The sequence below is a fragment of the Seriola aureovittata genome, chromosome 1, assembly GCF_021018895.1.
Source record: "Seriola aureovittata isolate HTS-2021-v1 ecotype China chromosome 1, ASM2101889v1, whole genome shotgun sequence".
In the NCBI taxonomy this organism is placed as follows: domain Eukaryota; kingdom Metazoa; phylum Chordata; class Actinopteri; order Carangiformes; family Carangidae; genus Seriola; species Seriola aureovittata.
This window is the reverse complement of record NC_079364.1, coordinates 9,232,225-9,245,999: the sequence shown is the minus strand read 5'-3', so window position 1 is coordinate 9,245,999 and position 13,775 is coordinate 9,232,225. Positions and strand designations below refer to the sequence as shown.

The window sequence follows — 13,775 nt, the reverse complement described above, 5'->3', positions numbered from 1 at the left end:
AATTCTACAAGTTGTACTAAGTCATGAACTGGCAGCAAACTGGGAAGAAAGGTACAGCACTTTTCTGGGTCTTCTATTGTTCATTGGAGTATACACTCACCGAGCACTGTTAGGAACACCATACTAATACTAGGGCCTCCCTTTATTCTCAAAACAGGCTCAGGTCTTTGTGACATGGATTCCACATGATGTTGGAAAAACTCCTTTGAGATTCTGCTCCATATAGACATGATTACATCACATAATTTCTGCAGATTTGTCAGCTGCGCATTCATACTGTAAATCTCCATCCCAAAGGTCTTCACTGGATTCAGATCTGGTGACAAATGAAATCCAGATTCATCAGACCAGGCTACTTTCTTTTTTTACTGATGCTCTTCTGCTCAGCACAGTTGTAAAGAGTGGTTATCTGAGGTACCATAGCCTTTCTGTCAGTTGCAACCACTCTGGATATCCTCCTCTTACCTCTCACATCAACAAGGTGTTTCTGTCCACAGAACTGCCACTCGCTGGCTGTTTTTTTTTGTTTTTTGCATTACTCTGAGTAAACTCCAGAGACTGGTGTGTGCGAAAATCCCACAAACACTCAAATCAGCCAGTCGGTCACAAACAATTATGCTATGGTCAAAATCAATGAGATCGCATTTTTTCCCCAATTCTGAGGAAACATTGACTCTAGTTCCTGACCTCTGTCTGCATGATCTTATGCATTGCACTGCTGCCACGTGATTGCTGGAATAAGCAGATGTAAAGGTGTTCCTAATAAAGAGCTCTGTGAGTGTATACAACTCCTCACTCTAGTGCAGCCTCTTGTCTCTTCCTCCAAAGCACTACATTACCTAGGACAGTAAGGCGGTGCTGATCGCCAGGGACAACAGAGTGTTCTCTCGCCTCAAGGGGAGACGGCAAAGGGCACAGGAAAAATAGTTTGAGTGATGCCTCCGTCTAGCTGACTAATGAACAGGTCAGCCCGGGTCAATCCATTACAACCAAAAGCATTTAATTATTAATTACGGCCATTCTATAGGCAGTTAAGGACAAGTGACATTGTATATTTAATGTGCGATATGGCTGGGGATAGGCGTCTTGGGGGGAGCTGGTTTAGGATTGAGAGGTGTTGTGGCGTTTTTGCTATTAGTGTATGTCAGCAAAGAACTTGAGCAAAAAAAAAAAAAAGAGAGTGAAGGGGAAAGTAATGATGAAAATGTAGGGTGTGTAGCGTGGAGTGAGTGTGCTTACACATCCATGTACACAGACACAGGTAAAAAAAAAAAGACTCTTCAAGTTGGGTCAGGTTGGGCAGCACTGCGCAGTAGCCTGGTTTTATAAGTATTTCAAGTGATAAACTGTGTGTGTGTGTTAGGAAGAACAAGAGCATTTCATAATCAGATGTTACCTCAGCAAACTCAATATACGGGAGTGATAAATACACCAGATATCACATAAACCCAATTTCATCATATATTGCTGTAATGTGCCGCTGCTCTGTGTATGAATCATATACACCTGGTGCAGTCATGACAATAGTCTTGGTTTAACAATTTTTTTATCTGCTTTGGTACTGGCTCTTCAATATACAGAATTGTTTTGTGTTGTGTGTGTGTGTGTGTGTGTGTGTGTGTGTGTGTGTGTGTGTGTCACTCATGATGGGTCCAACCTCTACAGTAATGTGCGTGTGCATATGTGTATCGCCTGAGGCAGTTGCATAGGGTGAAGGGTTGAGTGAATGGGGAGCAAAGCCGCCTGAGTGGTTTGCTTCATTAGGAAACAAAATATAAGCTTTCCGGGCCATTAGGACTGACTTTAGATGCAAAAGCACATAAGACGACGACTCACCTCATCAACGATGCATTGCAGTAACTGGAGAGGCTGAAAGAGGAGAGACACAGGGAGATTAAAAAAACAAGCTAGCCTACATGGAATTTCTTGGCAATAGGGAAAATCAAGTGTGATAAAGAGTATCTACTTAGATTAATCAAATGCAGCGAGCTCAGACAAAGCCCTCCTTCTCCTCCTGAATGTTTTTATTATTCCATAATGGCACCTAATGTAATACCAACAGTTTAGGCATGATCTAATATTTCATTGCAGAAATGCAATTTGAGTGTTTTTTTTTTTTTTTTTTCAAATGAGAGAGCCACCCAAGAGTAACTGACTATAGTGTGGGAGACCTCTATTTTCTTTCCTCCTATTCTAATGCAGTAAAACTTACCATTAAAGATCCTTGGTTTTTCTGAATCTGCAGGGCAAGACAGAGAAAAAGAGATGAGGCAGTATGTAATTAGTGTTTCATAATCAAGACGATACACTTGGACACATTATGATCAGTAGGAGAAAATTATTGCTTTTGTGTTGGCAATTTGTGAGTATGCATTAACACCATTTACATAATGAAAACACACAAATGTTAATGGCCTTGCTCTCATTTGTGGAGAATGGGGGTAAAACACCCACTAATACTGATTTTCAGAGTAGTACTTTCCTGCCCTCCAGGTTATCTAGATGCGCAGGGATGTAGAATAACTGTTACAAACAATATGAGCAAGGTTTGTAATGAGAATGCTCAATGGGTCTATTTCACAGGTGCAACACTTATAATAAATAGGAAGATACCGTAACACATGATGACAACAGGGTTAATACTATCATTTTTTGGGGAAAATAGGAAAAATATGATCTGGTGCAAAAATACCCCACATCAATCAGGGGAAACAAAACATAGAAAATAAAATAAAAAAAATTCAGAACCCAATACTTATTTGACCTGCTTAAAGAATTTTCTATGCTGACAATTAAAACATATTAAAGGACTCACACCTTTAAAAATATGCGCTAGAATAGGAACTTCTTCCTGTAAAGATGTAGACACGGCCTCTGAGATTATGTCTTCAAATACATGACACTGCTGTGAAACTACAGTGAAACACCTCGGTCTGAATTCACCGGGACAATCAGTTTCATTTTCTAAAAACACAAATTTACAATGTCACCATTTAAACTAGATGATATAGGCCTGAAGCCTAGGCTCAGCTCAATGTCTTATAATGTTTGGTAAATAAATTGCTAATTTCTCCAGGTCTTTTGACAGTGCATTAGAGCACTTATTGATTCACTCAATTAAATACAGGTTTTCCCACTCTTTAAATACCAAGAGACTCCTAAACTGCCTCTATATCCAGTTTTGCCTGATTCAGACACATTAAATGCAACTATGGAAAACTAATTTGTTCAGAAATAATTACTAGGACAAAATTGCATGCTGCTACAGGGGTTGAAATTGGATAGTAGGAGACTAACTTATTCAGGCATAATTGAGCACTTATTCTTGTACTTTGTTGCTTGACCACACATCAAAAGAGATGTTTAATAATCCCTCCCTATCTTTCACTCTTAACAGTTTCTCACCACTGTGGGCTGATTATCTGGTAGACATTTCATTATCTGTTCATCCTGAGGGTAAACATGGTTTAAGATGACATTTAAACTAAAGACAAGACTTTCCAATTAGGCATTTCTTCAAATTTTCTTCTGATACATGATCTAAGAAGAACAAACAAATTGATGTTTGACAGGCAGGGGAGCTGTGTTTGCTGCATACGGTTTGTTTGTATTTAGTCTATAAAGGACTGTGTATGAGAGTGTAAATAACCATGTGTGTCTATCACCAAATGATGACTGTAGTTGTGTAGAACATCAACTTCTTGTTCCTCTGCCATGTGACAAGCCACTCCAGTGGCTCTGTGATGATTTGTGAGCCAAATCAGGCTTTTTTTTGTCATTTGAAAATATCACAGTGAGCTCAGCATGATAAATAAGAAGTCACAAAATCCATTTTTAGATGTCAAATGATTTCTTTTCCTTTCAAGAGGAACTCAAACACTTCTAAAAGATCAGATGGCCGTTTCCCTCCTCAAGGATTTAAAAGACATGTCTTCAAGGGTAAGGAATCAGACAACTCTTATAAAAGAGATTTTTTGATCAAAACCATCAGTTTCAACAAAGGTTGACAAGCTTGTTTTGGTTATAAGCAAAGGCAGTCCCAACATTAAGAAGAGGGTAAATGGTGAGGTTCTTTTCTCTGTTCTTTAGTATTAGGTCAACAACAGTTTACTCATAGGCCATTAAAAATCACCCAATGACTCTGATCTCAGCCAAACTTTAGCAAAAACTTCAATACTGCTCAACTTAGACAGGCATCACCTGTTCGATCTCAAAAATCTTATCCTTCATAGGCTGCATTAGGGAAGCCAACAAGGTTGTGCAGTCATGGTGCATTATTCTAATTTGGTTTGGTGACAATAATTAGCATGGTGATCAATAGTGACGGATGTGGTGCAGGTTAACATACTTAAGACGGAGAGTGGAGGGTCAATATTTGCTTCCCAACATTTGTTAAATAATCTAAAGCTAAAAAGGAAGTCTGATATACTGAAGTGAAATCTTAACCTATGTCTTAAAGGAAGCAAGCATGTGATCAAGAAAAGTGTGAAAAGAGACTTTGGAGTTGGCATATGGTGTTGAAAAATTACAGCAAACATTGTTTACAACATACATACAGTACTACAGTACCATTTCATCTCCATTTCATTTGAGAGGGAACAAACAAAGCAACAAAGGGAAAGCGTATATGGTGTTTGATGGATGCAGTGATGTGTAATGTAAGCTCCTGAAACATGCTCACAAAAAACTGACATAGTATTTCATCCAGAAATTCATTCAAATTTGAGAAAATATAACAAAATGCAGAGAAACAAAAACAACCACAGAGCAAACAAAAAGACAACAAATCAATCAGAAGCAATAGTGCTGGCGGCTGTATACACATCACATCAGGTCTGGTGTCTTCAAAGACTTTCAGAGCGAGCCGTGAAAAAACTCCATTAACTCCTGACAAAGAATACAAATGAATCCCGACATGTGGTGAAGTGGAATTAAAGAGACCATCTCTAATCTTGACAAACATGAGGTGATGACTCCACTGTGTGTACACACACAAAAGAATGAATGAGAGATGATGCATCAACTAAACAACATCCAGAAATTAAAGCCATTGGCAAGCACACACAGTTCCCCCGAACGTGGAGGGTGAACAGAAGACCTCAAACAATGCTAAAATTGGCTTTTCAAAAGTGCAACTCAAGAACACCCCAAAGCCAAATTCAACTTTAACAGTTCATCCCTTATCTTCCACAAGTCTACAGTGGAAACTCAGATGCCACTGATTCTCTTCCAATCTTTCTCTCTCTTTCATCTTCTCCAACTTCTCTCTCAGTCTGTACTAAAATGTTCTCTGTGAAGTGTAGCAGGGGGTTTTGCACAGACAGCTGTGCCAGCGTCTGCAAAAATGACAGCTTAGGCCCGAGGACTTTGGCTGGCTGCGCCTGACGAGCTGGATCCGAGCGCTCTCGCCACACCACTCAGCTACAGCCTGCAGGTGAACTGTCTGCAGTACCATATGGAGTTAGGGGAAAATTAACACTAAGATGAGTAAAGCTGCATGACAGTGGAGAGCCTAAACTAAACTGCTAATGTTTTGTCCACCCCATTTATATCAATAAGAGTGGACTAAACTACCATTCATTTGCAAAAATACACTAACAATTAACATGATAATGAAAAAATTAAATGAAGGAGGGACCACCAATGCCTAGGCTGCAAACACAAAGGTTTGCATTTGCTTTTTATCATAGCTTAAGAATTAATGATCAACACTTAAAATAAGTGAAGAACTACATCAGGGCTGTAATTTGTCTTACAAATGGTTGTTAACCATGGAAGTACCCAATCAGGTGCTGAATTAATTCTCAGCATGTGATAGCTCACATGAATAGGATAACATCTTCACAAGTAACTGACAATATCATTAAAAGAAAATGAAAAAAAAAACAAAAACATGCTGAGACATCCAATCAAACATTTAATAAATTAGTTCCCCCTTTCTCAGGAGGAATAATTGGCATCCTGAAAGGAAGCATTCACTTAGGGAATCCCTGAGCAGATAGTACATTGGTTACATCATACCGTGCTTCTTTAATCAACCACAATGATGTAGTTTCATTTGACTGACAGAGCAGTCCAAGTGTTGCATACATTATGCCTACAGGACAATTACACAAAATGATCATGTGTCAATAAGCAGAATACTCAAGATTTTAATCATTTTCCTTGTAAAGCAAACCATACAAAGTCAAAATTATAGCTAGTGTCCATGGCTGATGTACTAAAGTAGAAATTAAAAATCACAGCTTCTGTAAAATATAATTAAGGCTTTCAAATCATAATTGACACACAATTATAAGATAGTTTGAAGAACAAACTCTTCACTAGACAAAATCTTCCCCTTCAATTGTCGTGAAAGCGGATGGCCAGGAGGTAACCTGAGGTAACCAGATTCGGATTACTCATCTAGGGATTGGGGAGATAAACCCATCTTAAAAGGACTAATCAAGACTTGATGGGATTGGGAAGTCGCTTCTGTGGTCGGCAATTACATTTGAGGAGGATCTTACCTTTGTGTAATGAAGGAAAACATGAACCCAAACCCATTTATACAGTTAAAGTTCTATATCAACAATAAACAATTAATGTGGAAAATAGTATAGATATCAGAATATTTCGCAGTCAACATTTTAGACATTTTAGTTTCACTGAGGGCCGTGAAAGATGATTAGTGCCTCACGTAATAGTTACAGCAAAATTGATAAAAAGTATTTGAAGTTTGAAGTTTGGAATCATTAGAAAACCTCATCATATAAATTATTTACTGGGGAGACTGTAAAATATTAAATATTAAAAGAAACATATAATTAAAAAAAGAACAACACAAAATTTTGGAAAAAATTGGAAATTGCAGCACTATAGTTTAATCACTGAGGACATTGTTATAATAAACTAACAGTTTTTGCCAAAGCCAAAATCAGTTTAAACAAATCTGCTCCTTTTTAAAAGTCTACTTTTAGGGGAAGATAGACAAAAATGAAAACTACAAATAAATTAAAATAACTCACCTGTGGATAGGGGAACATACCTAGCGCCAACTGTGTAAAAGAAGAAAGTAGTAAGTGCTACAGTATATTCTAAGATTTATACTGAGACATTTGAAGGAATGAAAAAAAATGGAAAAGGCTGAGTCAGTACTAGGCATATGGCAACATCTGTAAAAAAAAAAAAAAAACCTGCGCAAACAAATGTAATCCAATCAAACAGTCATAATAATTACATTTGTACATCTTATAATGGCCAGTTTTAGTGTCTTTATATTTTAGGCTGTGCCTGTGCACTGTGTGTGTGTGTGTGTGTGGGCGCTATAAATCCCTGACAATATAATGCACTCCACGATAACACAAGAAATTATGGCCTTAAAAAGGGAAATTAGAGGTAAGTCAACACTTCTCTTACAAATTATATGCTTCACAAAGGTAGAATTTCTTGTATGGCTGCTGGATTGAACTCCACAAGACTACACAGGTGGTCCTGATAAAGTAACCACCCTGTGTATACAATATATGTGCACATACATTAATATATACATGTCCCTCCATTGCTAGTGTCTTAATGACATGGAATTCTCTTGTAGACACAGAAGGAAAATGCTGCTAAAGCCACTGGTGCGTGCAGAATGTGAGACTTTCAGTCTTTGAGGTAAGCTTAGTGCCCACATGCTGATAACACTACTTCATCAAACAACATCAGCTATTAGTTAATAACCCCCCCACGAATACCCCCTGCAGAGAACAAAATACGGGGATAAAGAGAAGGAGGACAGGATTGTGGGATGGTTGTATGTAATGTGTGTATCTCTCCCTGATATTTGGCAATTCACTGGGGGTGGACATTTTTCATCTTGGTCAAGGGCAGCTTATTGGCAACATTATGTTATTAAAATGTCAAAACACTCACAGTCTTTCCTTGAACATAAATAGACCAACTAGCAGGCTAAAGATCAATCCACATTGAGTGAGACTGCAAGCCATTTCATTTAGCTTAATGCACACATTCACAGCTAGAAATAAAGAGAACAGGGCCAGGGGGTCCACTGCTATAAAACTTTATCTTTATCACACAGAGATCATGTCAATAATTTTGACATGGCCTCTTTTGTGTGAACTCATCCATTATTGTTATAATTGTAATGATATAACATTATTGACAAACAAAGGCGGGGTAGAAGCCCACATCATCTGTTATACTGTAGAGGGGGGGGGGGGCTGTGGACAGAAACAGATGGAGAATCAATAGTGTCAGTGGGAGGACAAGAGACCAGGGAAGTCTAATAGTGAAATTAAAATGTTATTTGAAAACGCAGGGTGTCAGTCAAGCATTCGATCAACTCTATGGGGAGAAATGAGCAGAGATACTGATGCACACACACATGGACACACAAAAAACGCATATGTATTTTATGCTGCTCAGTCAATGAGCAACAGCCAGTCTCAAGACACAATATAATCTACTGGAATTTAAACTGTCTGATAATTAATTACAAAAGATTAAAAAAAAGATTGACCACTTTTACAAGAACTTAGTGTCCTCTGCATATATTTGCCACACTTCCCTCTGTGTACAAATACTAGGTACAGCATGAAGCCATTTATACATTGTCATACCTCCATGAAAGAGATCCCCACACTCCAGACATCTGCGTGAATACCATACTGTTCTCCTGATATCCTTTCTGGCTGTGGAGCAAAAAGAAACATCAAAGACTGCCAAGACTGATTTCTTCTCTCGTACAACTTTAAACTGATTTGACAAGGGACTCAAATCAAGGGGTCACTTACTGCCATGTATGCGTTGGTTCCCACGTACGTTTTGGCAATAGAATTCACCAACTGCAAGAGAAATTAATTAAGAGTGGATGAGCAAATAATTAAGCTGCATATCAATATAAATTCAAACTATTCAACCAACAGTAATAAGAAACCTCAACCCTCAGAAATAACTTTTTAGGCTCATTCCATTGTTGTATGCTGGGAAATAAAAAAAGATGGGACCTAACTTACATAACCTAAATCTACTGACATATCAGGTTTATATTTTGGGCTGTTCCCAACCCCTGCCCGACAGAACAGGAGTAAGACAAGGAGACGTTAGTGTGTCTGTGCGTGTGTGTGGATACAATGGCACATGCCATCAATGACAGGACTGTGATAATGAGTGTCTGTTCCCTTATGGCTGTGCCCTACAGAGTGTGAGAGAGGGAGGGAGAGTGTGTATGTGTGAAAGAGAGATAAATACAAACACAGAGTTAAAAAGACAGAGGACGAGCCAATGCTGCTAGTGTTACATATACAAGGTGTAAAATTCACCTTGGAGCTTCCATGGAAGTGGAGGTCAAAAATGAATAACAATTTGCTACAGAAAGGGTGTGTGTGTGTGTGTGTGTGTGTGTGTGTGTGTGTGTGTGTGTGTGTGTGTGTGTGTGTGTGTGTGTGTGTGTGTGTGTTGAAAAGGGAAACAGTCCCAAGGGTTGATGTTTTGGGGAATGCTGAAGGTCTGTCCCTGATGATTACATTACAAACACACAGTGCCACACACTGCCACACACACGCCCACACACACTGACTAGGCTATTGTCTGCTACCTACGCTTTCCCCACATCCACTGAATACATATCAATGAGGCTTTGCCGTTGTGTGTGTGGGTCATAATTATAACAAGTGATTTTTTTGGAGGCTGCAGAACAATGGAGGTGGGGGGGAGTTAATGTGAGAGGAAGACCCTTGGGATAGTGCTGATGTTTTGAGTTGAAAATGAATGCAGTGATTGACAGATTGACCATATGCACACAGATCTGTGCACACAAACACACGCACACAGACAGATTGCACAGGACTATGGCGATGCAGCTATAGACAATTGTTTTTCTTCTTCTCTCTTCCATTTTCCATTCTTTCTCTCTCACCAATGCTCACAAAAACAAATCAGTGTACCTGTGTGCTGACACCAAAGTCACAGAGCTTGACTTGTCCTCGGGTGTTCACCAGCATATTGGAAGGCTTGACATCTGCGGAGACAAACTGCTTGATAGAACTGCAACATCAGCACTCAGCAGCTTGTCTTTATCAAGTCTGCTCTTTTTTTTTTTTATTAACACAAGCCTACGTAATACCTTACTCACCTCTGTGAAGTATCTTCAGGCTCCACAGATATGTCAGGCCTTTGACTACCTAGAGACACAGGCGACAGAAAAAATATATTACAGTAATTTCGACAACAACCAGCACACTTGGCTTAATAATATAAACAGCCATGATCTTAATCTAGAATTTAGAAAAACAAGACTTTAGCCTGTACTGTCTTTTCTGCTGTCCTGAGAGAGTTTAAATTTGTCCAATACGTAGCGAGCAGATATGTGGTTCTAGTTGGTTCTAGTTACACCTCCCAACATGGCTGTCATGCACATGTCACTGAGGTGGTCGGTAAGCATCTAAGGGGCAAGGGGGTGGGGTTAGACAAGATTCATCTTGAAATGCTGAAAGCTTTGGATGCTGCTGTGCTGTCATGGTTCACACGTGCATCTAATGTATTGATGTTGCTTTCAGATTGGCAATCAGGAGTGATGCTGCTGGTTTCAGCCATAAGGGCCAATGGGTGAGTCCATACTCATTGCTAATCTGGTCTACATGGGCTTTTTAAATCTGTGTTGGCTAGCAAGTTCTGTAGTCTGTGCTAATGGGAGAATGGGCTAGGGAATGAGAGCTGTAGCTGCATTCTGGACAAAAAAGGTCAATTACAATCACGATGGGCACTGAATTCCCACAAAAGTGCAACTTGTCTGCACTTCAGTTCATGGTTTCACTGACAGGATATCCAGAAGGAGCCAAGGTCTAGAGTGTCTGTTTTGGTGACCATATGGTTGCATCTCCACCATTTATGCAGATGTTGTCTATAGACTGTGACCATGGATTCTACCTAAGTGAGATGCCCCTCCATTTTTGAAATGTTAATTCCATCTATATAGAATTACTCTACTTGGGACGTGTACTTCTAATCACTCAAACCGGGTGACAGGAAGAACCTGCCCCAAGTAATTGAACTTCTCTATCTTTGAAGTATGCTAACAGCAAAAAGGATTGTAAAATTGACGACAGTTTAGGCGTGTCAGCCACACTAGTGTAGACTGTGTATTGGATTGTGGTGACAAAAGGAGAGCTGAGTTGGTTCCAGTCCTGAGCTCTGGTCACTTTAGGTAGTCATTGATATAGTAAGACTGCATACACAAGCAAACAAGAAAATGTTTCCTCACAGGGCGATTTGTCTCTTTACAGGATCGAGAGAGGAGCCTGTTGGACCTTGGTACTGAGATATTGCTCCTGCGCAATGAAATGAATTCATTGAGTTTGTTGAGACACCCTGTAGGACGCTTCATTGCTACCTCGCCTTAAAGGAGTTACATGAACAACTGACTGGGAGGAGACACTAGGGTCAGAGACACACTGCGAGAGCAATATATTTTTTTTTTGTTAAGTTAGTAGAAGAGGAGAGAACTTTTTTTTCACCTTTGTGCAGACCTCACAAGTGGCATGTTGGTCATAGTCATATGACTCCACATGCCTGGAAAAATCATTAAATTTTTCTTTAAGTATTACTCATTTCCCAATTTTTAATACTGCTTTGTGGTGATTTTTTCATTAATGGGATGTTAGAACTGATTCCAGCTTCTAGTCTCCTGCATAACAGCCTCTAAGATAAAATTAAGAAAGCACAAAAGCTCTCTGAAGTCTTGCTGCCTCAAAAGGTGCAAGTGCAACAACTGGCGTGTGCAGCTTCACTCACACCCTCTTGGGTGCTTATCTTTCTGCGATAATTAACAACTGTGACAGTGGAAAGGAGGGAAAGCTGTGAATTAGAATTAACACTGATTAAATAGCTGTCATTGTTTGATTACGGACAAAGTTAAAGGGGCGAGACAGAAAAGAGGAGGTGGAGACAGGAGAAGGGTAATGAGTGTGGAAAAGAGACATGCATTTATCAACTTCAAGGCCATTTCTATCAAAATGCTAGTTTTAACTGAGAGTAGAAAAGGAGGGAGAAAGGAAGAGAGGTCAGGATAAAGGGAACACACTGACTTTGTCCGCACTTCACCCAATAGAGGCTAATTGAAAATTTCACACCTGTGGTTCTCTTTTCTTTCATTTCATTAATAAAACGAGTGTTTTTCCTCAGACCTGTTCTATATCCTACAAAAATGAATAACAGGTCACAGTCAAAACTGTCACGCATGCATAGACGACCACACTCTAATAAATTACACACCTAAATAAATATTTCTAACAAACTCCAGAAAACACCCCTTGTTTCAAAGGCTTTTCACTCAGTAATCAAAATACTGATTGGGAGATTTAGTATTTCATGAAAACTTACTGCCACTGCGATCCTCCCCAGCACATGCTCTGGAATTCGTTTGTACACGTCCAGAGAACCACCTGCAAAAGACACATTATTCATTAAGGAAGTGAAACATTTTCCCACAGTTTCTTAAATAATCTCCTAATAGCCTTCTTAGCACAACACAATCCCAAATTCATGTTGGCTATACAGGTTGCAATACTCCACACTTATCTAAACAACTGACAAAAAAAAAATGTTGCTTGCAATTCCATCTGGATCCAGCTCTACAGTAAGTAACTACCATTTCCCACAATGCTTTGTATCCCAAGCTGGCACACTCGCCAAGAAAGAACTGTCTATTCACTCACACTGGAAATCTACACAAAATGAATATTTAAATATATTTCTTTGATAGAGTTAAAGACAACCTCTCATGACGGTAGCAGGAGAACTGCTAGTCCTTTAAATATAGAAATATTTCACTGACAACTGTGTGACTGTCTAAGCCTCAATATATAAAAAATCTTTCAGAAACAGCCAAAAGAGAAGCCTGACATTTTCAACATTTTCCACATCAGTGTGGACATTCTCAGAAAAGCTGTTTACTGCTCTTAATATTTGACATAGTTTCAATGCAGAGGACAGATTCCAGGTATGTTTCAAAATAAACTTGAAGATTAAAGTGAGTCTACACAATCGTAGTCAATGTTTGTTATAAATTCCATTTGCTGACACTTGTATTTGTTTGACATTTCTTTGTCATATCAGTAAAAGAAGAACCAAACCGACAAATTCATTGATTTGTTTTCTGGTGCAGTCTAATTGTAATTTCCTGTTGGAAATAACCAAGCACAACTGAAAATGACACAGATCACAGAAAAGTTTCATAAAGTAAGAATGTGCTCAGAGGTTAGACAGACTTTGTTGACAAGCTAGCAAATGTGTGAAACAGGGGAATAACTGCATTAACACACACTTGGACAAGCACACACACCTAAAAACATAAACAGTCCCACATCTCACACCAATCCAGCACACACATATAAACGCACCTATAAATGCACTTAAGTCAAGGTTTATCACACCCTTGTAGCTTTTAGCACACAGGCATGCTAAGCAGCTCAGAGATAAGACATTCTCTTGATCTGCAGAAGTGAAAATGGATACACAGTAGAGAGACAGAGGACAGGTCCCCAAAGTATTTTCTACACAGCTGTGGCTGGCAAGACACAATCATGTGATCCACTGGTTTAAACTACAGAGAAACTCACCGTCCATAAATTCTGTGCATATGGATATCCTGTTCTCAACAAAAAAAGCACTGAAGAAAGTGATGATGTAGGGTGAATCACACTGCAATCAAGAGAAGAAATAATATGGTCAAAAATGAGCATGCCAAAATATTTATTTGTGATACAAAAGAATTTATGTGTTCATTGTGA

General features: G+C 39.0%; 1 protein-coding gene across 1 annotated transcript in view; it reads right to left on the bottom strand.

The window, feature by feature from the left end:
• Window positions 1–13,775, bottom strand: part of map2k5 (mitogen-activated protein kinase kinase 5) — a 52,455-nt gene that overhangs the window by 20,073 nt on the left and 18,607 nt on the right. Inside the window, exons 11-19 of the mRNA XM_056378855.1 lie at window positions 13,605–13,686; window positions 12,367–12,428; window positions 10,121–10,169; window positions 9,933–10,006; window positions 8,781–8,831; window positions 8,607–8,678; window positions 7,008–7,037; window positions 2,213–2,239; window positions 1,837–1,869 (exon numbers count right to left, since the gene is read on the bottom strand). Of these exons, the coding sequence (XP_056234830.1) occupies window positions 1,837–1,869; window positions 2,213–2,239; window positions 7,008–7,037; window positions 8,607–8,678; window positions 8,781–8,831; window positions 9,933–10,006; window positions 10,121–10,169; window positions 12,367–12,428; window positions 13,605–13,686 (480 nt within the window). The remainder of the gene's footprint in view (window positions 1–1,836; window positions 1,870–2,212; window positions 2,240–7,007; window positions 7,038–8,606; window positions 8,679–8,780; window positions 8,832–9,932; window positions 10,007–10,120; window positions 10,170–12,366; window positions 12,429–13,604; window positions 13,687–13,775) is intronic.